We start from the raw sequence: 25,690 nt of genomic DNA, 5'->3' as shown, positions 1-25,690 counted from the left end.
GTGACATTCGAGCTGCGCTACGTAGAGCGGGGGTGGGGGAGACATAAGCTCCAGGATGACAAAATGGCAGAACCGTACCTTGCACCGACACAGCAGCTATCATTTCATGCAAGAGGTCAACCGCAACCGGCCAACCCACAATAAGGATCGTCGTGCCAACGACCCCACGGGCCCCCGCGTTGAACAAACAGCCATGTCGATGTGACGTCACCAATGTAGCTGTATTAAAAGGAAAGGACAATGACTTGATTAATGCCCGTGGGGGTTATGTCTCCTCTGCGTCTGAACCACCCCGACCTGCAAAGGATCGCACACTAACCCGGGGAACACCTGCAGATGTAGAGCCCATGCCTTGCTCAGGCGTCTAAACCCTTAATGTGTGTGTGTGTGTGTGTGTGTGTGTCTTAAGCCGGGTGGGGAACCCTCGTCAACACGGGCAGAAGATGCAAACTCCATGGAAAGGCCCCAGTCAGGTTCGAACCCAGAATGATGTAGAATTGCAGACAAAAGCAAAATGGCAGCTGGGGAACTGTGCCTTGCCCCGGGAACGGCATGCCGAGGCACCAAGGGTCCCATAGGTTGAACAAACAGACACGTTGCTGCAGTGTAATGATATAAAAGAATAATTACTTTATTTTAACAGCCGCGGGGGAAATTGGCCTCTTTTTACCCATCCTAACTATTTAGCGCTGCCGCCATAATGATGAAACAATGGCCAGTGGCGGACCGCTGCCATGATGTTGGGATCAAAATGTGGCACAAAATGTTTTGGGGGTGGACAGACCTCGCTGTGTCTCACTCTCTTTTAATTGGAGAACAATCTACGGCTTGCACAGTGGGGTGGGAGAGCACAAGGAACTGTGTCTCACAGAAGGGATTGTTCACACATGCACGCTTGTCAGCTTGTCCTTGTTCGTCCCTTCTCTCCTGGCACGGCCCGACAACTCTGAGCTGGCACAAAAAGTAAATTATTGCATTCAATTCTTGATCACATACACACACACACACAGAATTGTCATCTTCTTTTCTATTTGGACTTCCGTTGTTGGAGCTATTTCCGTATGGGTGCATTCATAACGTCAGTTTTGATGTCACCCAGACTAAGAATAACCGTCTTTGTTGTCTCGTGACAAAGACGGCTTTCATGTTCTCCCCAGAAAGCACTACCTTGTCACAATTAGTCAGTAATAAAAACCGTATAAGCGCTGGGACGTGCTTCCCTGGTTGTAATTCATGCTAAGTGAATACTATGTGTGTGTGGGATGTTGGGCCTGCCACCCTGCCGGCGCAGGTTCGGCGTGTGGCAGCGGCAGATGGGGTGTGAGACTGGAGGCGGCGAGGAAGGATTACTCACCACCTCACTCAAGTTTCTCCCTACCGAGTGCTCCGTCATCCTGTTTCTCCGCCATCCTAAGAGCTTGCCCTTGCCTTTTTTTTTATTTTTTATTTATTATTATTATTATTATTTTTTTTTTTGTAATTGAAATGTACGCACCCATCTAATGTATCAGGTGTTAATTTTTGGTCATTTTCTTTCTGGCTGCTGATTATCATTGAGGCTGGTGAGCTAAAATTGAACTGGGTCGAAGCTCTTGGAGACTGCCACGGTGATTATTTGCCACACAAACAAACTTGGCCGGATCTGTAGCTGCTTGCCAAACCCACTCTGTCTGCCATTGAAGTGGTGACATGTCTGTGCATGTCTGTGTTTACATATGTCTGCACACACACTCACCCCTGTGTGTATGTGTTTATTTTACTCTACTTGTGAGGACCAATCTCTGAATTGACAATATCGTGCTTTAGAAGTCCACCAGAAACTCGGTGTCCTCACTTTGATACCAGTAGAAGAATGTGTGTACCCGTGTGCGTGACCATGCATTCGTCTGCGTGTGTTGCAGGATGAGGAGGAGCTGGTCCTACCACTCCGGCCCAGGAAGTCCCCCCTGAACGGGTTGTGCTGCCTGACTTTTGGCCTGGTGATCTTCATGTCTGGTCTGGTGCTGGCCTCCATCTATGTTTACCGCTACTACTTCATACCACACGTAAGACCACTCACAGAACCTCAGATCTGTCTTTGATTCCTATGCTGTTAAGCCTGAAAGAGACTTCTGCAGATTTTATAGTCCAATCAAGTGAAGAATGCACAGCAGTAGATGACGAAAGACGACTTAACTCAAGGAGTAGCACACTGAATTATTAAAGAAAAAGTGTTTATGTGATAAGTTTTATTGTGTTAGGAAATTCAAAGCAATACAAGCGGACAAATCACGGTTGTTGATGTGGTGTACAGCGGCAGACCCTGTGCGTTACGCTGGCACCCTAGAGACCTCCACCATAGCTTTGATGCAGAAACATAAATCGTAAGAACCGTGTGCGTGCGCGTGCGTGTGCGTGCGTCTGTCCAGATGCCCGAGGAGAACCTGTTCCACTGCAAGGTCCTGTATGAAGACTCTGCCTACGCCCCGCTGCACGGGAGGCAGGAGCTGGAGGAGAACGTCGGCATCTACCTGGACGACAACTACGAGCAGATCACCGTGCCGGTGCCCCACTTCGGGGGCAGCGACCCTGCTGACATCATCCACGACTTCCACAGGGTGAGATCTCCACACACCCATTTGACCTTGTCACGCACAAAGTGCTTTCTGGAGACTTGCTTTGACAGGCAGTGAGTGGAAAATGTCATAAGATGGCTCTTTACTCAGGAAGGGTTGGCCAACACAGGAAACAGAAAACAGAAACAGTCTTTATTTATCACGCAACACACCACACTATAACACATGCTTGCGCACACACACACACACACACACACATGCACATGCTTTTGATGGTGGCCGGTGAAATGGATTCTCTGCTTTTGACCCATCCTGGGTTGTCCTTCCTCCGGGGGCACAGCCAGGAGCAGTGGGCAGCATACGTAGACGCGCCCGGGGACCAGGTGATAAATGTCCATTGCTGGTCAGACAATGATGGGTGCATGTTTTTGGTGGGGGTCCTTACTGACGTGAGGTGGAGGAAACCCTATGTGAGCACGGGGAGAACATGCAAACTCCACACAGAAAGGCTCCTATTCGGGAGATAACCCGCCGGAGCACGGTGCCAACAGCGCCCCAGGCGGGAATCAAACCCAGGACCTTCTTGCTGTGAGGCAGCAGTGCAATCTCCAAGAGGTGTCGGAATTGCAGTGGAAATTCTCATATTTACATATTTATATATATATTGTTTGTTTTTTGCCAGGGACTGACCGCCTATCATGACATCGCTCTGGACAAGTGTTACGTCATCGAACTCAACAGCACCATTGTCATGCCCCCCCGAAACCTCTGGGAGCTGCTTATTAATGTGAAGGTAACGCCTTGCTCATTCTCAGCGAGCGTTCTCTTCCTCTGTGTGAGAGCTGCAATCTATCGTACTACGTGTCTGCTGGGATTTCAGATTGAGCCTGTGTTTTTCTGCTGGACATCTTCAGTGTCCTGTTCTTTGAAGAGTCGCTGGCAAAAATGCCCTTGTGGCTAATTTCAAAATATTGATCTGCTAATCATCAGTGACAATCCACTGACTTTCATGGTGTCTCACTGCACCGCTCCTCATTTGATCTCTTTGCAGAAGGGAACCTACTTGCCCCAGACCTACATCATCCACGAGGAGATGGTGGTAACCGGCAAGGTACACAACATGCGTCAGCTGGGCCCCTTCATCTACCGTTTATGCAACGGCAAGGACACGTACCGCCTCAAGCGCCGCATCGCACGCCGCCGTGAGTTTGTATTTTTGTTATTATTTTTGAATGGGGGGTGCATGTTCAAAACATTGGGAATATGGGTTCTGAAGTGCAGGACGTCGAAAAAAATAAAAATAAAAAAGTGCCATGGCTCACCCCTCCCCCTCTGTCTCTCACAGGCATTGACAAGCGCGAGGCCAAGGACTGCCACCACATCCGCCACTTTGAGAACACGTTCGTGGTGGAGACGGTTATTTGTGATGAGGCGTAAATGTGATTCTGCTCCTCCTCCGCCCCCACACGCACATAGGCGCATGCACACACTGTCAGAGGCCCATCCTGTGACCTCTCCAGACACTGTAGCACCCTGTCATTCATTTGCTTTTGCACTTTTGAGTTGCGTTCTTACAGAGTTGCTTTGGTGTCCTTTTTAAATGTCTTCTCAATTATTGATGTGGGTGTTTTTCATCGGGTAACAAAACTTTTCATAGGGTAACAAAACTGTTGCAATACTATATCATCAGTTCCATCATTGTTATTTTATGTATGTGTATGTGTGTAGCAAAATAGTTCCGAGACTTCTCTGTGGGGATTTTCACACGAGTGCTGCTCCCGCCCAGTCGCCACAACCTTTCTCATGCTAACATGTACACCGAAGCACAAATTTATACTGCGCCCTATTTTACCTTTTTTTTTTTTTCTTTGTATATTTGCTTACATTTGTTGCTTCTCCCTCCCATCCCCTTTGTGTGGCCATGTTTTACTTTTTGCTACTCTGCTGTTTCTTTGCTGCTCTGTGGAGGCTGGATCAGATGGAGATAGTGCGTGCTCACTCTCGATATTTAAAGCATCAACCAATCAGCGGAAAGCAGTTCAAGAGCAAGAGTTGCTGATGGAGCAATATTTAAACACATAACACATGTGGCAGTTTTGCCTACCATGCGCCACCCAAGTGGCGTGTTCAGGGACCTCCGGCACAGAGACACCAAAGACGGGGTTGTAGACACCAGTTTCTTGTTGAGAGTGGGCCAGCTGGAATAAGCCAGGAGCACATAGAACATGTCATGACAGGGCTCCTCTCCTGAGTGTGTGTGAGGATGGGGGTTTTACCTGTTGCTCGTTAGACCAACAAATGAGCAACAGGTACGCAGCCACTCTGATCCTGGACCCACCAATTACCTAGACCCATCCCCACACCACAACATGATTCCTAAAAAGGGCGATGCTGAAGATATTAAAGATAAAAGCTTCCTGGCAATCCATTACCAAACTCACAAACACTTAATTTAGAATGCTACTTCAACTGATGTAAAGTTACGCTTTCGACACCATTTGCAGATTCCATTTATACTAAACTGCATTTCCTGAAAATATCTCGTTTTAAAAAGAATAGCCTACACCAACAATTTCAAACTTCTGTTTTTTTAATCATTCTTTTTATTTAAGAGCAAGACAAATTGTCACAAATAATTGTATTGTGTGTATATATTAGAGAGAGAGAGAGAGAGAGTGTGTGTATATATTAGAGAGAGAGAGAGAGAGAGAGAGAGAGAGAGAGAGAGAGAGAGAGAGAGAGAGAGAGAGAGAGAGAGAGAGAGAGAGAGAGAGAGAGAGAGAGAGAGAGAGAGAGAGAGAGAGAGAGAGAGAGAGAGAGAGAGATTTTTAAAGCATCTTTATTTTAACATTTTCTCTAGTTCACAGTTACAGACAATACAACAAACACACTTGGTTCACTAACAGAGTCCTACACGTTAAAAACAGACTGGAAGCACAGGTCGTCCTCCACCAGGGAACAGATGGCGTCGTTAAAACACCACAGCTTGATGAAGACGTCCAGACTCTTCATCAGTCTGTGAAAGTTAAAATAGAGAGAGAGAGAGAGAGCGTGAGAGAGAGAGACTAGCTTATCTTATCTGCAAATGTCTCCACACTGAAGTAAACAATATTGGGCATTAGATGTAGATTGATACACTCTTAACAGGGAAGTCTTGCCTATTGTCTGTATAATCGTACACTGTCCTTGTAACAGATGGAAATGCTCAATTTAATTTTGATACCCCCCTTCAAAATTGTATTTTCTCCAAAAGGAGGGGGGGTGCCTTCTTTTCTCTTTTTGCACTATTTTACGTCAATGCATTTGTGAATACTTTTGAAGCTGTTGTCTTCATTTACCTTTGCATGACTTTGAGTAAATACATACGGCACTGTTAGAATGTTTTGTAGAACAATGTTTAAAGCCTTAGTCCAGAGACTGGACTAAAGTCAATACAGAAAGGGAGCATATTCTATAATATGTTAGTTAACAACACCAACTTTTATCTGTATCTGTTGTCTGCTGATGTCTGTGATTAAAAAAATTAAACAAAAAAAACACCATTGCGTTTAGTTGTCGAAGAGGCATACAGGTTTATTTTTGTTCATTTCAGCTGTGGTTTGCACTTTCATATTGCAGCAAACCACAATGGGGTTTCTGTGTGTGGCACATTTATCTTGTCATCTTTCTCTTACTCTTACATCACACCCGCCTTTTTCCACAGAACTCTGACTGCTGAGAACACTAGTGTGTTTCATCAGTGCGTTTCAACATGCCTGATGAAACGTTAACGTGTTTAATCAGATTAAAAGATAGATGGCTTGCACAATCAGAATCAGAATCAGAAATACTTTAATAATCCCAGGGGGAAATTACTTACAAGAAGGTGGAATAGCGGTATGTACTGTCAGATACATGTAAATTCAATACAAGCTTATGTTGTGTTATCTTGAATTCCAGACGTTACATTTGACAGCTGACATTCAGGTCTTTCAGATGCTCGCAGTTTGCCATAGCTCCCTGCATATGCCCTTCCATCTGGCCAGGCTTAGAGCTTGAATGCTCTTCACTATGTAAATAAGATGAGTTGTTTTTCAAACATCCAAGCCAAACACATAGTCACAGATGAAGGAAGTGACCTTAATTGTCAAGAGTTTGGGTTATCATCAAAGCAGCATTCTGACTCATTCAGTGTGTTGCTCAAGGCCTTCAGCAGGGATTAATTCATCTTTCATTTGTAGTTCTGACAGCAACTTAGAATTACATTAAAATCCGCTTGATTATGTTACGCATTGTTTGTGTGTAGCGTCTGGGCTCTACTTCTCACCACTCCCGTGCAAGGTTTGAACAAACAGGCTTACTTAGGGGGCTTTGAAATATAGGATTGATGGGCTTGAATCCCCCATTGGCTAGAAGGATGGAGACCAACAGGTGGATGCAGTGGAGGTGGAGGGACAGCACAAAGCAGAAAGACAAGGTGAGATTAGCTGCTGAAATTTACTGACCAATTAGGGTGTGGACGCAAACTCTGCAATTATGTATTTTTGTCTGATTCAAGCAAGTTTCATCAAGGAATTTACGCTAACGGCAGCAAATGGAAAAAAAAAAATTATTTTACCAATTGCATCACATGTTCATAATTGGAGACATCCATCCATCCATCCATCCATCCATCCATCCATTTTCCTGCTCAGCTCCCTCTTCACCACAACTGTCCAGTACAACGCCCGCATCACGGCTGACGCCACACCGATCCGCCTATCCATCTCACGCTTCATTTTATCCTAACTCGTGAACAAGATCCCGAGATACTTGAAGTTCTTCACTTGGGGCAGCAACTCGCTCCCAACCCGGAGGGAGCAATCCACCGTTTTCCGGCAGAGAACCATGGCCTCAGACTTGGAGGTGCTGACTCTCATCCAGACCGCTTCACACTCGGCTGCAAACCTCCCCAGTGCCTGCTGGGGGTCACGGTCTGATGAAGCCAACAAAACCACATCATCTGCAAAAAGCGGAGCTGCAATTCTGAGGTTCCCAAACCGGACACTCCCCTCACCTCGGCTGCCCCTTGAGATCCTGTCCATGAATATCACAAACAGATTCGGGGACAAGGGGCAACCTTGGTGGAGTCCAACACCCACTGAGAACGTGCTTGACTTTGTGCCGAGAATATGAACACAGCTCATACATACATAGATAAAATATCCTTTGCATGGGGTATGGGAGGGCATGGGGCCCGCTCGCCCTCTGCTCTGTGTGTCGGTCTGCTGGTCGATGTAGGCTCTTGGCTTCTGTGCAGATTTTATTTTATTTTTGTGGTTGCGGTGCATTGGGCTCATAATGTTCTTGCGGCTGTGGGGTTTCTGTGTGGCTGCGGAGCTCGCTGGTGGCTATGGAGCCCTTCTGGCTGTTCCCAGGCACCCAACTGCGATAAGTTTCTGGCATCGTACACCGGAAGTAATCGGGGAACACTCCCATGCCCACACAGGTGGACGCACACTGCCAGCATCCGCCTCACACCCTCCTGATTACGACTGTCTTTTCTTCTCCTTTATTGGTATTGTTGTTGTAAGAAGAGGCTATGCCTTAATCGTGTTCCGATTTTTGCAGATTCAATTATGTTTTGTCAAGTACATGTTGTTTGTTTCTATGTTTCACATGTGCCGATATTCCCCCTCTTGGAGAAGCAATGATGATTAGTTGCTTAGTTGATCAAAACATGTGATGGTTGTCCTCTGAAAAGGGAGACTGGCAGCGGCATAAATGTCAATAGTCTAGTGTTTACCAACCTTTATTTCTGCCACAGCGCACTTTTTACAATGAAATAATCCCCTAACTAGAAACCTCACATCAATATAACTGCGCTTATTATTACGGCCTATTAATAGATCTCATTTTCAGTGTGAAATTTGAGCTTCTTAACACTGAACTGCTATTGTAGGTGGAATTGATTAATTAGTACAGCGCAATTTTGCAACACAAGTTACACTGTAATATCCATTATTCATTTCATTGAAGTGGAATAAAATATAAAAAAAAAACACTGCAATAGAAACCTAGACAATATGTTTTGTCATCAAACATGATAAAGGTCTGTTTGATGCTGAGAGAATAGCTTTGGGTTTATCTCCTGTTGTCTTGCAAGGTAGGACTCCATGCACTCTTTTTTTTCTTCCAAAAGGAATCCAAAGAAAAGTAACATAACAGTGGGTCAAGGCAGCAGTTCACACTAGCCAGATAACGTTTGATGGGAGGCCCAGTCTCTCACTCTCAGAGCCAAGGAAAAGGGTGAGAAAAGGACAATAAACATCACCAAGTTCATAACGAAGATAAGCATGACGGTCATCCTGTTGTTGAGTCACTGAGATGCCCTCGAAGATTCCAGAAATCCATGGAGGTAGATGCAACATTGACCGCCAGCATGAAGAACACTAATAAAGACAGCACATAAGCCCATGCTGGTGTACTTTCTTTGCAGCTGGGAACATAGCAGTTCGTTGAGTTGCAGTCGCGTTTGCCTCGTGACATGTCAATGCCCTCTGGGATGGTAGCTATCAATAACCAGAGCCAAACCAAGGCACAGGCTTTCCAGGCTTTGGAGTTGGTTCGCAGGAGGCGTGATCTTAGAGGCTACACCACCGCCGGCAGCCGGTCCACGGCGATGAAGGTGATGGAGCAGATGTGGTTCCAGAAAAGCATGGAGGTGAAGATGCAAGCAGATAGGGCAAAGGCCCTGTAGCATAGAAGTAGACTCTCGTTGGCAGTGACGTCACCAGCGGCAGGTCGGACAGAGCCAGGTTGACCATGAAGACAGCGCCAGGGGACTTGAGGCTGTGGTGGCGACCGTCATGCAGCCAAAGGCAGCAACATATGCCAGCTTGGGATCTTGTTCGTTCTTGGAAGAAACCCGAAGGATGTTGACATACCAACAGAGAAACTGCACTCACCAAGTTTTACCAAATTTCAAAGTAGATCTAAAAGCTTGAAGAGAGGTTTTTGCGGTTTGCTCTTTATTCAGTTGGCTTGATTCAGTAAGATGATTAACGAATGCAAACATCGGCCTTGCAACTATTTTAAGTCATTCCTGGATGATGTAGTCATATCAAGTGCATGTCAAATATACAGTTCTATTCAGTCCCAAAAATCACATATTCACTGTTCCGGTAATCTTACTTCACTATATTTATCTCGGTTCTCTAAGGTCATCATCTTAATTGGGGGTAATTAATTGAGGATCTAATGTGTGAAATGGTAAACCCTACTTTAAATTTGCATACTTCAGAATATTAAGAATATTTATTTATAATCAAGGTACTTCTAATTCTTGTAGGATATGAATTCTTCTCCCATCCCGAAATCAATCACCAAACTGACATTTAGTCAATATTATCCCCTAAATACGTACATTAGTAATGTATTTATGTGTGTGTGTATTTTGTGTGTGTGTGTGTGGTGTGTGTGTGTGTGTGTGTGTGTGTGTGTGTGTGTGTGTGTGTGTGTGTGTTTGTGTAATGTGTGTGTGTGCGCGCAAATATTTCCAGTGAGGGAAAATTTCAAAATACAAATTGATGTTTCTCCTACAAGTTGTCACAGGGACCTTCAATGGTTGCCACCTGATCCCAACAGCAGCACAGACAAACTCCCGTTGTTCATCCTGCCTCCAGTAGAGCGCAGTACACTAATCTAAGGGGTTGGTGGGATCAGATTGAAACTAGGAGGTTTGACCTTCAACCAGAGCATGAGCTCTAGACCCTATCAGGAAAAAAAACCCCACTTAAACAAGTAAAGTAAACTTCCAAACATTTTTCGCTTTTACTTTGGAAAAAGCGTCTATTTCATCACATAATTTTGCTGTATCATATAATTTGTGTGCGTGTCAGGTAACTCGAGTGTTTTGCCACGCACACACACACACACACACACACACACACACACACACACACACGCACACACACTAGATGCTACCACTGGCTGACTATAAAGACTCCGGTGTCCCAGCATTTAACAACAGAGGCGATTGAAAGTGAACCTGGTGAAAATGCTTCTCCAGCCTGCCTCCTGCCTGCTCGTCCTGCTGCTGCTCAACTCTGTGGACTCTGGTAACATTGAATAATTGTGTTTAGTTAGTCTGGGTTTAGGTGGTTAGTTTAGTCAGGGTAAGGTTGAAGTCTTCACTTTGGAGCTTTAGCTACTGTCCTCTATTGCTTTAATACACCACAATCATAATGCTATTGAACATGATAATGTAATTACAATGTAATTTAAATGTTATTTACAGTTATAACTCAGGTTCACACTCAATCTTGTTTGATTGAAAATATAAAGTTTATATTTACATTTTTATTTGCATTAAATGATGAATATTTCATTTAAGGGACATTATTGGCCTACTTTTAACATGCAGAAACAGCACAATTGTGATTCAACACTTGTAGATGTAGAATTTCTTAATTAAAATCAGCAGAATAGTATATTTATAGCCACATTTTCTCAAGTTTGGGGAGCCTCTCTGCAGCCTGTCTGTATCATTTTCTAATTCGTTTTGATTCAGTGAGTTGTGTGTTTAAATAACGTCCTCTTGATGTTTTAATATTTTTTTATTCATTTAATTTAGTTTAATTAATTTAACCCTTTCTGTTTTTTTGTCAGTACGGGTTCTGAGGAAAATCAAGGAGTACGTGCGTGAGCAGCAGCTGGAGGACAGCAAGCAGCATGCAAACATCCTCCGTACGCGGTGGCCTGCGATAAAGATAGAGAAGGGCAACATCCTGCAGCCCCTGGATCACTTTAACCGGCAGTCCAACGAGACACTCCCTCAGGTACACAGCAGTCTACAATCATTATAATAATTCTTCTTCTTATTGTTATTATTATTAATAATATTATTATCAAAAACTACTACTACTAATAAGAATAATAAAAATCTAACAAGCAAAATGCATTTAATTAAAATAAATAAATAAAGTACTCAATTTCAGTTTCTGGTCATAAATTTAGACATAGACATTGAAGGATCACAATCATTCTTCAGCGAATGATTTTCTTCCAGCTTTATTCCAATCAGTTCTCTGACTAATTTCAAAATAATTCTCTTAAATATTCCTCACGATAGTTTTGTGCCCTTTACACTAAAGATGTATTAACTATATTACCCCCCCCCCCCCCGCAGAGGTTCTTTGTGAACGATGCCTTCTGGAAGCCTCCCCATGGCCCAGTGTTCCTCTACATTGGAGGAGAGGGTCGCATCTCAGAGTTCAGTGTAATGACAGGTATGACGCGATCCATTCTCCTCACCACCAGTCATGCAGGGAATGACTCCAACGCTTCAGAGAGGAAACAGAAAATGTGCCACGTGAGGCATGATGATGATGATGATGGGGATGGTGGTGATGGTGGTGGTGATGATGGGAGGTTGGCCAGATTAACACTTCCTCCGTCAGCATTTCCCCTCCTCCGCCCTCTCCTCCTGTTGCTGCTTGTGTGCTCACGCCCTCACATCTCCAGTCTCCTTCAGCTCTATTTCCCCCTAATTTCTCCATCCCTTAAGACCACGTGTGTCACGGTGCATGAAGCGTGGTTAACAGAGGATACCGACATTTTTATATTAAGAACTGTATAATTCATACATTTAGTATGTATTTGTTCTTGACACTATTTCAACAATAAATAAAGAACAACAATAAAGATATAATCAAGATTTTTGACAATATCTTTCCATTCCTTATAGACCAGTGGTATTCAAACTGTGGGGCGCCCTCCTAGAGGGGCACGGAGGAACTGCAAGGGGGCAATTCCTATTCAATCTTATGAAAGGTGGTCATTGAAAGTTTCTAAACCTATCTAATCTAATAGTATAATCATTTACGTTCACAACAAAACAGTTTGTTAATATTTGAACAAATTCTATTGTTTTCATTATTTTTCACGAGTTGTGCACCTTTCTGCCCCTGTATTCCTGTGTCAATAGGCAATAAAAGCCACAAAGGAATGTGACTGCTCGAACCTGATTTACTATAAATCGTATTTGTTTGCTTTGTTATACACATTTTTTATTTGTACTTTTTGGGGGAGGGCAAAAAACAAGTTTGAATACCACTGCTATAGACCTAGTGTTTGAACTGTGATATACAGTTGGTGTATATGTACTGTACAGAGAGAAGTTAAATAGTTGAATAGCTTGTGGACAGGTCCTTGTATGATCTACATCCTTCTTCAGGCGACTTGAGGAAGGCTGTGGTTCTAAACCTTTTTAAGCGAGCGTTTAGACTGTTTCGATTTAAATTGATCCCAGACATGACCCAATGTATGAACAATGCCTTGTGAATTCCTTTTTGTCTCTTCTGTCGTCTTCTCCCTGCAGGGCACCATGTTGACATGGCTGAGGGGCACGGTGCTCTGCTGGTGGCTCTGGAGCACCGTTTCTACGGCGACAGCATCAATCCCGACGGCCTCGAAACGAAAAACCTGGCGGCCCTGAGCAGCCAGCAGGCGTCAGTACCGCCTCTATGTCCGTGTGTGTGTTTGGTTGTGTCATCTCTGACACGTGCCTTGTCGTCTGCTTCTGTTCTTTCCAAGATCTTTCCATACGTCAAATATGGCAGCGATCCCAACTAGAGAGCTAAACGTTGCTCATAGCTCTTCCTGTGTTCTCCAGATTGGCTGACCTGGTAGCCTTCCACCAGTACATCAGCCAGCGCTTCGGCCTGAGTCCCAAAAACACGTGGATCAGCTTTGGAGGCTCCTATCCAGGAGCGCTGTCAGCCTGGTTCAGAGGAAAGGTATAGAGATGGAGATAAGAAGGTTAACGCTCAGTAAACATCCGGGCCACAAAATGACAGTCATGGTCATTGTCCGATAGTATATGAATATGGCCAAATGCAGTATGTAGAGGCTCCATCTCATCAAGTGTGTTTGATCTCTGTATATTTTATTTGTTCTGTCGTCCCTAGTTTCCTCACCTGGTTTACGCCGCGGTGGCGTCCTCGGCGCCGGTCAGGGCCATGCTGGACTTCTCCGCCTACAACAAGGTAGAACGACCGTCCAGCTCTGTCGTTATCTGGATATCAAGAATATCACCAGGAGCTAATTGTCGTGCATATGCCACCCCTCATTTTAGTTATATACAGTATACTGTATTCCAGAGGAAATATACAACCTAAACTAATCAATCATAAATTCATTCTGTCATAGCTCATGCATAAAATACAAACTCACACATATCTCTTTTCAGGTTGTCGGGTTGAGTCTCAAGGATGCGGCCGTGGGTGGATCAGATGAGGTAGAGCGACAGCCGCTTCACCGTGCAAACTGCACGTCGGCTACACGTGCAAAGTGTTGAGAAACAGCTCTGAGTCACCACAAGACAAACAGCTCGAGCACAGCTTTATTAGAAGATATTGTTTGCAGCGGTCGTAGGCGGGAATTCAAAAAGGAACTTCCCCCACCAGAAGGGTCATGGCGTGTTAGCACAGTCAACACTTAGTACAAGGACACGGAGCTGCTCCGACCAAAGTCGAGTGAAAATCTGTTCCAAAGCAAATGTTTATTTTGTCTAGTGGGTTCTAATTTGAACATGACTTTCTATTACAGCACCGCGAATGATATAATGTGAGTTCTTACATGACTTCCTATAATAGGGTGTGTAACATACACACATAGGGCTACTGACAGTAAAACACAGTTTTTCCAACCCTCACTTATTCACCAAGGAGGATGTGATATTTAGCGTTGTTATGAGATTTTAATGAATGGCATTGTGATTGCAAAACGCCTGAGACGCATCCCACGCCACCCACCGCATGTCCCGTCCTCCCCCTCAGTGTTGGGACAACTTACGTAATGGCTTTGCTGCCCTGGAGGAAGGCTTGACGGGGGGCGAGGCCAACGTCACCCGCGTGGCAGAGGACTTTGCCTGCTGTCAGATCCCTGTGGAGCTGGACGATCGGGTGAGATCCTTATGCTTTTAGATGGATGCACTGTGAAGAGGGTACGTCCGGAAACTGGAGTATATCATACCCAATCAATGTAGTAGCTGCCAACAGTCCCAAATGGCTAAATGGCAATTTGGGAGGTATTGTGAGGCCAGAAGAGTCTTGTCAACATTGGGGTTTGGAGTAAAATTACTTTGAAAATAAATTATTCCAGCATCAAATTGTTCTATGGGAATCTATTACGCTCCTTTAATATATAATAATTCATATAATAGTTAATATCTGAGGTCTCTGAGGTCCCCCAAAACATGTCTTTGAAGTTTATTGCTGAAAATACCAGTCAGATTATGCATTCGAGCCATTTTGGGAGCCGATGAGGTTTGAGCATGGCTTCCGGGTTTCGTTGTATTTACTTCGTAACTTTCACTGATTTCACTTCATCAGTCCACCCAAATCTGTTTCTGAGCAGATTGCTGAATCCTCACTCATATTAGATCTACAAGGCTTCATTCAAAAGTTTGTTCTGACTTTGGTTTCCACTGTGACGCACCGGGACTCTCGGACATGTTTTTTTTTTTTGTTTCGTATAAGTATATAATATAAAATTAAATAAATAAATACATCTACAATAAAAACTACAATAAAAACACTTATTGGTTGGGTTTGGAGAAACGCACAGCGGATCAGATGAAGCTGATGACCATATAAAGACGTCCATGACAGGCTGACGACACATCGTGCAGAGAGTAGAAAAAAACCTTTGAAAACCGAGCGTTCACAGAGCGGTCGGAAGCGTTTCGTCACAGTGATTACTTTGTCATTAGTTGACGTCATTATTTGACACTTTGGCCACGTCTAATATGAACATCCCACATTGTAACATTATATAGATGACAGAAAATAAGGAAAAGCATAATACGTCCCCTTTAAAATTATATTTTGCATGGTGTACAGCAAACATAGGCATACTTAGTGAGCTAGAAATATAGGAGTGATGAGCTTGAATCCCTCCATTGGATGGAAGAGTAGAGCCCAACAGGTGGATGAAGGGAGGGTGGAGGGAGCGCAGCAACGCAGCAAAGGCAGGTGGGATTGGCTGCTTAAATAGGGACGCCCATAAGGACATGGAGGTGTGTGGCGTAATGAAGTTGTCTGACAGAGTTAGCTCCACAGGCTATGAATCATTTCAAATAACCTCAAATTGAATGTAGTTTCTATTCAAAGGTAAGGCCCCAAAGTGTTATCCTTTTGCTCACTTAGAGCCCAGAGCCTTTCAGCGGAACGCTAAATATTTGCCTTGAATACAGATGGTACTGATGCAGAATTTGGCGGACTACGTCATGGGGACGGTGCAGTACAATGAGGAGGTGTCATCCATGTCTGTGAAGAAGTTGTGTGACATCATGACCGGTCGCAGCAGCGGAGAGAACGGGGAGGAGACGGGGTACAGCCGCCTGGTCAAACTGATGCAGGTAGAATCCGACTACCACAAGCTACTACGAGCACAAATCGATTTGAGCCACAAGGGGTCAACTTTTGAGCTTTCGTGTGTTACCGCAGGAGTACCGCTCCCAAGCCAAGGAGCCCTGTTTTGACACCTCGTACGAGCAAATGTTGAAGGAGCTGAGGGACACCTCCCTGAGCTCGACCCAGACCGGAATGAGGCAATGGTTCTACCAGACCTGCACTGAGTTTGGCTACTGTGAGGACACACACACATGCACACACACACACACACACACACACACACACACACACACACACACACACACACACACACACACACACACACACACACACACTTCATTCCTGCATCAATTGTGTAAAAGCATGTATGTCCTTTCTTGTGTTCTTTGGTGTGTGCGTGTGCGTGTGCGTGCGTGTGTGTGTGTGTGTGTGTATGTGTGTGTGTGTGTGTGTGTGTGTGTGTGTGTGTGTAGACCAGACATGCGAGGATGCCATGTGTCCCTTTTCCAGGAGGCTGAGCCTTAAAACCCAGACTAAACTGTGCTTGCTGCTGTTCGACATCCCGGCACCATCCGTACTGTCATCCATCACCTTCACTAACCAGTACTATGGAGCCAGATACCCGCACACACACAGGGTGCTGTATGTCAACGGTAATGCATGAACAACATACATCTGGGGCAGAATTGGACCAGAACTCACTAAATTCTGCCCAAATCTTGCAGAAAAAGTACACAAAGAGAGACATTTGTCTGCATTAGGTGCTTTTTTAGGTGCTTTTATGACTATATGACACTTTTCCATTTTCTCAGACTCACCAACCGTGCTGTGCAGTTTGTAGTTGTCCCTAAAAAGGCTTTCGCAACCCCTTTTTTTTCCATCCTGCCCAAGCGCATTGATGTCAGTCGATCTGCTGTGATAGAAAAATTCACGTTGCTCATTATCCATATTGTTCTGCATTCAAGATTCAAGAGGTCTATTCATCACATACATATGCATACTTTCATACATACTGTATATGCAGTAAAATGTCAATGCAACGCACCCGGTGATTACACACAATATGTTCTAGACTGAACACAGTAGCTACCTAAGAATTTCTACTTGACTAACTAACTGATTTCTAAAACGTAATGCAGTAAGTCGAATGCTATAGAATAAATTAAAAATATATAGAATAAAATAAAATTTAATTTAATTAATGGAATAGGCTATTTAGGTATATACAGATATGTGCATTAAAGTGGCATGTAAATAAAGTGAGGTAGCGTTTGTGAAATTATACAGCACAGTATAAAACAGTACGGCGCAGCAATACGGTAACACCGAACAACCCAGAACAGTGACACAGTATGCGGTACAGTATGTGGCATACAGTACAGTAAGGTAGTGGAGCCTATGTGTGTGGCTCAGTGAGGACCCCTGGTGAGGTCAGCATTGACAGTTCTCAATTTGTAGTTGTCCCTAAAAGGCTTTCGCAACCCCTTTTTTTCCATTCTGCCCAAGTGCATTGATGTAAGTCGATCTGCTGTGATGGACAAATTCACGCTGCTCATTATCCATATTGTTCTGCATTTGTACATAACTACTTGATGTTATTTCCATCTTTTATATATTGTATTGTTATGATACTTCTTGGAATAATAGGCCTTAGGCCCATTATTTATATTTATTTTTAATCATTTTTTGTACTAATCTAATCCTCACATCGTGCCAGGTGGCATTGACCCTTGGCACGCACTGTCCGTGCTCCCCAACGTCACAGCGGATGAAGGCAGGAACCAGGCCATTTTCATCCAAGACACGGCCCACTGCGCCGACATGATGTCCAGCCGAGCCACGGACCGCTCCTCCCTCAAGCAGGCCAGACGGGTGTGTGATCTAGTATGTCACTGCTGCTGTCTGTCTGTCCGTCTGTCTGTCTCCCCAATAGGACCAAAAAGCCTTTTCTTTTGTCTACTTCAGGAGATTGGGGTACATGTGGCCAAGTGGCTGAAGAACAGTGGCTGGGAACCCACCAGTGACAGTCGGGATTTGACCAGATCAGAACACAACAACGGCACCATCATCTGGCATTCATGATCAGCTTTTATTTTAATATCCTGTGAGCCCGCTCAACCCGGCCTGTTTGGGATCCTGCGTCTTATTTTTCTTCTATATCTTTCTTGCCTCACCTGCTCTTTTATCATCTTCCTCTTCCTCCACCCACCTCTCCTACCTCCTGCTTCCCCTCTTTTTATATTCCTTTGTCATCAATGAAACAAAGAACTGTTGTTTTGGGTTTTTTTGTCTGGTCGTCATCGCCTGTGATAACAAAGTAACGCCACCAGAGGGCGCTATTTCCACGTCTGTTAAACACTATGGTCAAACATCCCAGTTGTAAATACCAGTACAAATACTACAAATACTGATATTTGATATTTGACATTTAAAATACATTTTTCAAGTTAGTACTATGTATGTGCTGAAGTATATTCAGTTTTGGAGACTTTAGACCTTTACTTCACTACATACTATTAACTATTAACATTTCTACTACTACATTTCTAACACAGCCGTGTTATTTTAGTTATTAAAAAATGCAATTGACGATTTAAGACTGCCCATCAATGCCACCTTTTTTAAATTCTAATCATGTAAACTGTAGTCATCTGCATCAGCACTCGACTGCTTTTACTTTCAATATTTTAAGTCGATTTAAGAGTGACCTTTTAGTTAAATCGAAATGTTAATGCGGTACTTGTCTCAGCGTATTTGTATTTTTATTTCATTTCATGTTCATATTTCATTTTTATTTTATTTCAAGTTAAAAGGTCAGAGAACTTCTGCCGCCTGTGCTAAACAAACCATTTCAAATTTAAATTTAAAATTTGTATTAATACATTTTTATTGACTGAAATAATATTTAAAGACATCAACAAGGTGTTACTTCTTTGAACATGTCTTCACACAGTCAGGCTGTGTGTGTATAATTTAATTATACTATAATAATTTAATAATTTACTATAATACTTTAATCTGGGATTATTAGGGGATGGCGAAAGTGGCCACAAGAGAAAGGTGAAGAAGAACCAGTTGGCCTGAGGCCATCTGTTTCCTTATGGATGGGTGTGTGTGTGTGTGCGTGTGTGTGTGTTTGTGTGTGTGTGTGTGTGTGTGTGTGTGTGTCTGTGCGCGCGCGCGTGTGCACGCACACGCGATTGACCCTCTCAGCAGGAGGGTCAGTAGTGGGAGGTCATGACCCTTACTGACCCTGAGGGAGTGGAGATCATCAATCAACTGGAGGTTTGATAGAGCAGCAGGAGGGTACAGAGAAACACACACACACACATACACACACACACATGCACAGATTAAACTAGGTACTGTGTAAAAATGGTAGGCCAATCCTCTTTTGGAACAGGCATGTAGGAAATCTATTCCGCATTATGGTCCATAAAATACGGCTTTTATTAACAGAAAGGTAGAGGTGTCCCATATATTGTGGTGTTCGGTTATAAAAAAAAAAATCACTTTTATAGGACCGGAATATATACAATGTTTATGGCATCGTTTTAGCACCACCAATGAAATTAAAAACATGGCCACATTTTAAGTGATTTAAAAAAAAATCATAAACGACAATGAATAGACCCATGCACATTTAGCGACTTACATTTGCAGATTTTCAGTCTCTTCTGCGTACACACTTAACAACTGAGGAGCACAAATCTGAAGACGGAGAGCAGACAGACGGCGTGTTGTGGGACTTCAGCACTCGCAAGAGGCAAAATAGATCGCAATATTTCGCAAAGCAAACGTGGATGCCATACAGTTTGCTATGGTTGTTGTTTGTGCAGCGCACTCACACACTCAGACGCTTGTGAGTGGATTCTACAAGCCGCTCTTCCATTTTACAAGTCCACAATCGCCCACTTGCTGCTTTCTTTGGCTTCGCCGTTGTGCAGGCACACACGCACACAAACGCGCACCTATTGATGACAGCTAAGATTCTACAGCGGGACTACCCCGGACTACCACAACTCAGCCCGAACTCAAATTGTCGCTGTATCAGCCTTTAAAATCAGGTTATGTGGCCCTGGCCCGACAGACTTTACAGTCTCACAGACAGACCCAACACGGAAGAAAGCAATTCAGTGACTAAACCCCCTCGTTGACTGCATGCCTACACTGCTCTGCCATCGTCCTTTTGCTCACAATCTCTCATTTCAGCCCTATTGTGAAAAGGCTCACAGGCCCTCACACATAGATGAGCTAGCGCGCACACACACACACACACACACACACACAGACAAAGTTCCAAATACACACACTGTACTTATATACATGTACGCATTACACCCTCAGAATAAGTACAAGCGCCGCACATAAATGAACATGTTCTCACATTTACACACTTACAAGCAGTTTGCATTAAAGACACACACACACACACACACACACACACACACACACACAGACACACACACGTAGACACACAAACACTCCAAAAAGCCACTCTCTGGGTTATCAGCCACCACTTTCAGGATGACAGGACATGCTTTTTCTCTCTTTCTCCCCCCACCTCCATTCCTCTCCCTTTTCTTCCCCACCCCCCCCACTCCCCACCGGCCCCCGGCCCCACACCCCCACCCCCTCCTCCTGCAGGGCCCTGTCCCGGTGATCAATGAGGAAGTTCTGGGGCCTCCACTATTAATCAGAACCTATCGGCGATCTGTCCGCCGGGCCGACCAATCACAGCCAGCCCGCGTCAGCCGGGGCCATGACAAATGGGGCTGGGTGGAGGCGAGGGGGGTGGGGGCGAGCGGCGGGCGGCAGGAGGGGAAGGGAGAGGGGAGAGAGCCACTCCATCTGATCTGATCCGAGTCGGGTCACGGCCGCGCTCGCAGTCGAGGCTCGGCGCGGAAAACATGCAAACGCTCACAAACAGACACGCAGGCGCAACATCTACGTCTACACGCGGCAAAACACCACCGTTGAGGAGAGGGGGAGGCGGAGGAGGCCCACATGGAAACACAGGGGCGCTAATTGTATCAGTGGCCACATTTAAATGCATTAGAGGCCGTCGTAGCACCGACGTAGCGGGCGGAACAAGCCACCGCTGCGGGGAGCACGTCACCTCGGTCATAAACTTAATTTCAATTTCAATTCTAAATGACGAACGGCACCATTAGACGGATTGATGTTTGGTAATCTCAATCTCCGTCACAGTGGAGTTGAAGAAAATCTGAAAAAGAAATGCATAAACAAGATGCATGCTCAGTGCCCAGATCTATATTAACTTGTTTAACAGTAAATAAATGGTGTCGGCGGTAACGGAAGCCAGCGAAAGTCCAATTCTGTTGTTGGCTCGGGTCGTTGGTCTCCAACACCTCAGAGCTTCACCCAAAACACAACTGTCCCTCCGTTGCACGACGCTTGTCCAGTCACATCTCTTTGCCACAATTAGGTTACGTCTAATGCCATAATTTCTCTTCCATCTATTTACTTTTCCCCATTTTCTTCTAGCTTCTAGCTTTCCCTCTGTGTGCGTGTGTGTGTGTGTGTGTGTGTGTGTGTGTGTGTGTGTGTGTGTGTGTGTGTCTGTGTCTGTGTCTGTGTCTGTGTGTGTGTGTGTGTAGGCATATGTTTCTCCCTCCGTCTCCATCATCGGGAATTTTTCTTTCGCGGCTCTTATTAGTATGTGATGCAGACCAGCCCCCCACCCTCCCCACCCCGTTGGATTTATGAACTCCCTGACTTATCTGCTTCAAATCCCCCCCACCCCTCCTCCGCCCACCACCACCACCACCACCGCCACCTTCCTCCATCCTTGTGGTTCTCCTATTCCGCTCCCTCCCATCCTGCGTCCGTCTGTCCATCTATCATTCCCAGGGCCGCCGGAAAAAAGTATTAATCCCTCCATCCCCATACCTCACTCCTCTCTGGACAGATGAGGAAGGTGGAGGAGGAGGAGGGAGGGTGGGGGTGGTGGTGGTGGGGGGGGGGGGCCGACCTTGCATTAGTTTTGATGATATTTCTGGCATCGCAGTTAACGTATGTGGATTCACAAGACGACAGGTCACCGCCGCCACGACTGCACCTACCTAGGTACTAGTGTGTGCGTGTGTGTGTGTGTGTGTGCGCATGTGTGTGTGTGTGTGTGTGTGTGTGTGTGTTGTACCTGAGGGACTTGAAGTGTGTTTGCAGAGACAGCATGATGAGCCTTTATGTGACACTTCATCCTTCCATCGCTTCAGCCTTGAAATGTGCAACACTGCAAACTGCATGGAATATACTGGCACACACACACACACACACACACACACACACACACACACACACACACACACACACACACACACACACACACACACGTACAGAAACCATATGTTCAACAGAATCCAATGTAGTGCCGGAGAGTCAATTGGAGTGATAAGGACTTTTAATGAGTGTCATCCCTGCGGGGAAGGCTTGAACCAGGAGAAACGCCAAGAAACCTTTAACCAACACGGTAGGCCTGGTTTTAAGTCCTCCCTTCTCCTCCATCCATCCCTCTTCACCGCTCCCCCCTCCCTTCTTCCTCCAGCCCCCGGGCCCTGCACCCGCCTGCATCCCCCAGCCCCCCTCTCTCCTCCCCCTCCCCCCTCCCCTCCAGCCTCGGGCGCAGTGACAGGTAGATTAAGGGGCGTGATAGATTCCCCTCTCTCTATCTCCCTCTCTCCATCTCCCCCTCTCTCAATCTCCCCCCTCTCTCCGACCCTCCCACTCGCCCCCCTTCCCTTCCATTCATCATGGCGGGCCGGTGTAATTGCGGCCGCGTGGGCCCAGGCGGGAGGGAGGGAGGGCGCGCTCCATCCATCTCCTTAACAACAAACAGTCAGCAGGACGGATGGCGCTGCGCTCTCCCCCGTTAATCTCCATCTGTAGAAGGTTGGGTGGTGGGCGGGGTGGGGGATGAGGAAGGGTGAGAGAGGAGACGGGGTGGGGAGGAGGAAGAGAGAGCGGGGAGGATAACCGGAGGGAGGAAAGTATAGCGTCGGGCTTTGATTATAAACAAGGAGAAAGACTGGAGGGACCGCCGGGCCCCGGGGCGAGAGCACAGGAGCGTACATCCACACAGGTAAAAGTAGTGGGGAGGTAAAGAATGAGGGATGGAGGGCGGCGTGGGGTGAAAGAGAGAGAGAACATGGAGGGCAAGTTTGTGAACAGCACTCAGGAGCTGACCGAGAAGGGTGCAATGCCTTGCGAGTGCGTCAGAAAGGGGACGTGAAGGAAGGGAGGGAAGGAAGGAAGGAAGGAGGTAAATAAGGAATGAAGGAAGGAAGGAGGGATGGAAGGAAGGGAAATATAAAGGAAGGAAGGAAGGACGATATAAAGGAAGGAAGGAAGGCCAAAGAACGGTAGACTGGAAGGATGGAAGAAGGGAAGGAAGGGAGGAGGAAAGGAAGGAAGGCTGAAGAAAGGAAGGCAGGACAGACGGAAGGAAGGAAGGAAGGAAGGAGGTAAATAAGGAATGAAGGAAGGAAGGAGGGATGGAAGGAAGGGAAATATAAAGGAAGGAAGGAAGGACGATATAAAGGAAGGAAGGAAGGCCAAAGAACGGTAGACTGGAAGGATGGAAGAAGGGTAGGAAGGGAGGAGGAAAGGAAGGAAGGCTGAAGAAAGGAAGGCAGGACAGACGGAAGGAAGGAAGGAAGGAAGGAAGGAGGTAAATAAGGAATGAAGGAAGGAAGGAGGGATGGAAGGAAGGGAAATATAAAGGAAGGAAGGAAGGACGATATAAAGGAAGGAAGGAAGGCCAAAGAACGGTAGACTGGAAGGATGGAAGAAGGGAAGGAAGGGAGGAGGAAAGGAAGGAAGGCTGAAGAAAGGAAGGCAGGACAGACGGAAGGAAGGAAGGAGGGAAGGAGGGAAGGAAGACGACTTTGAAGACCAGAGAGCCACACACTTGACTCAATGCTTCCTCCCTGCTTCCCTTGCTTTTTATCCCCTCTTCACCTTCTTTTTTTCCCTCCTTCCCTCACCGCACTGCTTGTCCACCTTTCCCCAGGGCCCCATGCCTCCCTCCCTCCCTCCCTCCCTCCCAAGGCGGGGGTGGCCCTTCCCTAATGTTTTGCACGGCTGTGTGTGGTGTGTTCACCAGAGGTCATGGCAGCCATATTCCCTTTATGGTGGAGTCACCAGAGTCAAGTAGGCTGGGTGGCCAGCTCCGCTCTCTCTCTCTCTCTCTCTCTCTCTCTCTCTGCATGTCTCTCTGGAAGGGTCCAAGTATCACATTTTTAAGCGTTCATACTACTGATGTACTACTTTGCTAATACTACAACGACTGTGATCTACTTTACAACTATTTGCTCATCTGATCCCTCCAGGTGAATCGGGAAACACTTACAAAGCAAATAATAAATAAATTAAATTATGTGATTTCCTTCCAGTATCGATTATGATCAAAATACCAAGTCAACGAAGTAACAATGATCTATCGCTAGCGGTGACTTGCTAATACATTCGATCTAATTTGAATGTCAACATCAGTTAATTGTGCTCATTAACATTTTATCTATGACTCATGTTTCCAACAGATGACCTTTGGTTTGAATGCTGCTGTAACCGGAGAAAAGGATTACAATGGATTTAAAAGTAACTAATACCGGGGCTTTTTTTGAGGACGGGTTCAACATTTCTACTCATAATCCTGGACAAATTAGTCAACCTGCAAGAGGCATTTTACATCAGGACCCCGTAAGTTTCTGGAAAGAGCTGGAAAGTCGAAGGTTTTACTATTACATCCAATATAAAAGCGTTCCTACTTAAAAGTGTGACGCCCGATTTCAGATAATGCGAGTAGCACAGTAGCACACGATTGTGTGATAGACATGCTCACTGGCCCACTTGCTTAGGTTCACTGTTGTAGACACATGTATGCACACACACACACGCACGCACCCGCACTCACGCATGCACGCACGCACACACACACACACACAAACACACACACACACACACACACACACACACACACACACACACACACATGTTATTGCTAGCGCTGGGCATTGCCTGCAGTGAAGACCTGACTTTGAGAGGGACACTGATGCACGCACACAGACACACACACACACACACACACACACACACACACACACACACACGACACATTGTGCACACACTTGCACGCCCCCGGCCCTCGACGCGGATGTCCTGGGAACAAATACTTGAAAGTTGACAGGGAGAGACAAACAACTGCAAGGAGCGCGTGGTCCTCCCTGACTCCAGTCCGCTCTCTGTGGTGCACAAATAGAGCCTGTTCTGGCATTGAAGGTAGATACAGTACCAGTCCAAGTTTTCAGCATAATACATTTGAAACTGAAATGTACCTAAAATACTTTTTTATTTTTTTGTATCTTCTTGAGGCTTCCTATGTTTTTGAAGATCTATTTGTTTTCCGCGCTTGGAAAATAAAGTACAGCTTTGTGCCTTTAGGGTACAATGGCTTGTACCCTAAAGGTACCAGTACCCTCTAAAGGTATCTGCTCCTTGGACCCTTGGGGTTTGTACTTGTTTCTCATTTTGTACCTCTGGTGACAGATTTGTATACCTCACTCACATAAATGGTAGAGATTCGGTACAAATTTGGCAATTACAGAGATGGCCTGACCAGTAGATAACTAAGAGATAGGTATGACGAAGCATTTGAACAAAGGTACAATGCTCTGCTTTATTTTACAATACTTAACTTTATTTTCTAAGTGTGTATATGACTACATTTCAACCATAAAA

The 25,690-nt window shown here is 45.3% G+C and overlaps 3 protein-coding genes across 3 annotated transcripts in view; 2 read left to right on the top strand and 1 right to left on the bottom strand.

Annotated features, from left to right (window-relative positions):
- Nucleotides 1-6,085, top strand: part of LOC307234636 (integral membrane protein 2C-like) — a 6,596-nt gene extending 511 nt beyond the window's left edge. The window contains exons 2-6 of the mRNA XM_080006467.1: nt 1,902-2,045; nt 2,409-2,597; nt 3,238-3,348; nt 3,607-3,757; nt 3,901-6,085. Of these exons, the coding sequence (XP_079862593.1) occupies nt 1,902-2,045; nt 2,409-2,597; nt 3,238-3,348; nt 3,607-3,757; nt 3,901-3,992 (687 nt within the window). The 3' untranslated portion in view covers nt 3,993-6,085. The remainder of the gene's footprint in view (nt 1-1,901; nt 2,046-2,408; nt 2,598-3,237; nt 3,349-3,606; nt 3,758-3,900) is intronic.
- A 2,572-nt stretch (nt 6,086-8,657) lies between these two features.
- Nucleotides 8,658-10,187, bottom strand: LOC307234880 (putative P2Y purinoceptor 10; the record flags this gene model as incomplete). The annotated part of the gene is made up of 3 exons (XM_080006745.1): nt 8,658-8,795; nt 9,248-9,429; nt 10,148-10,187. 3 exons carry the CDS (start codon nt 10,185-10,187, stop codon nt 8,658-8,660), a joined length of 360 nt encoding a protein of 119 aa, XP_079862871.1.
- Nucleotides 10,188-10,572: 385 nt separating this feature from the next.
- On the top strand, nt 10,573-18,013 carry prss16 (serine protease 16; the record flags this gene model as incomplete). Its single annotated transcript, XM_080006744.1, has 13 exons — nt 10,573-10,633; nt 11,184-11,353; nt 11,704-11,803; nt 12,895-13,024; nt 13,189-13,312; nt 13,484-13,561; nt 13,765-13,812; nt 14,354-14,479; nt 15,772-15,936; nt 16,025-16,166; nt 16,405-16,584; nt 17,649-17,803; nt 17,897-18,013. The coding sequence occupies 13 exons, from the start codon at nt 10,573-10,575 to the stop codon at nt 18,011-18,013; spliced, it is 1,596 nt and encodes a 531-aa protein (XP_079862870.1).
- Between the last annotated feature and the right edge of the window lie 7,677 nt (nt 18,014-25,690).

Source organism: Zeus faber, assembly GCF_960531495.2.
Source record: "Zeus faber genome assembly, chromosome: 9".
In the NCBI taxonomy this organism is placed as follows: Eukaryota; Metazoa; Chordata; class Actinopteri; order Zeiformes; family Zeidae; genus Zeus; species Zeus faber.
Note: the sequence above shows the minus strand (reverse complement) of the source record. Positions and strands in the feature narration are given on the sequence as shown.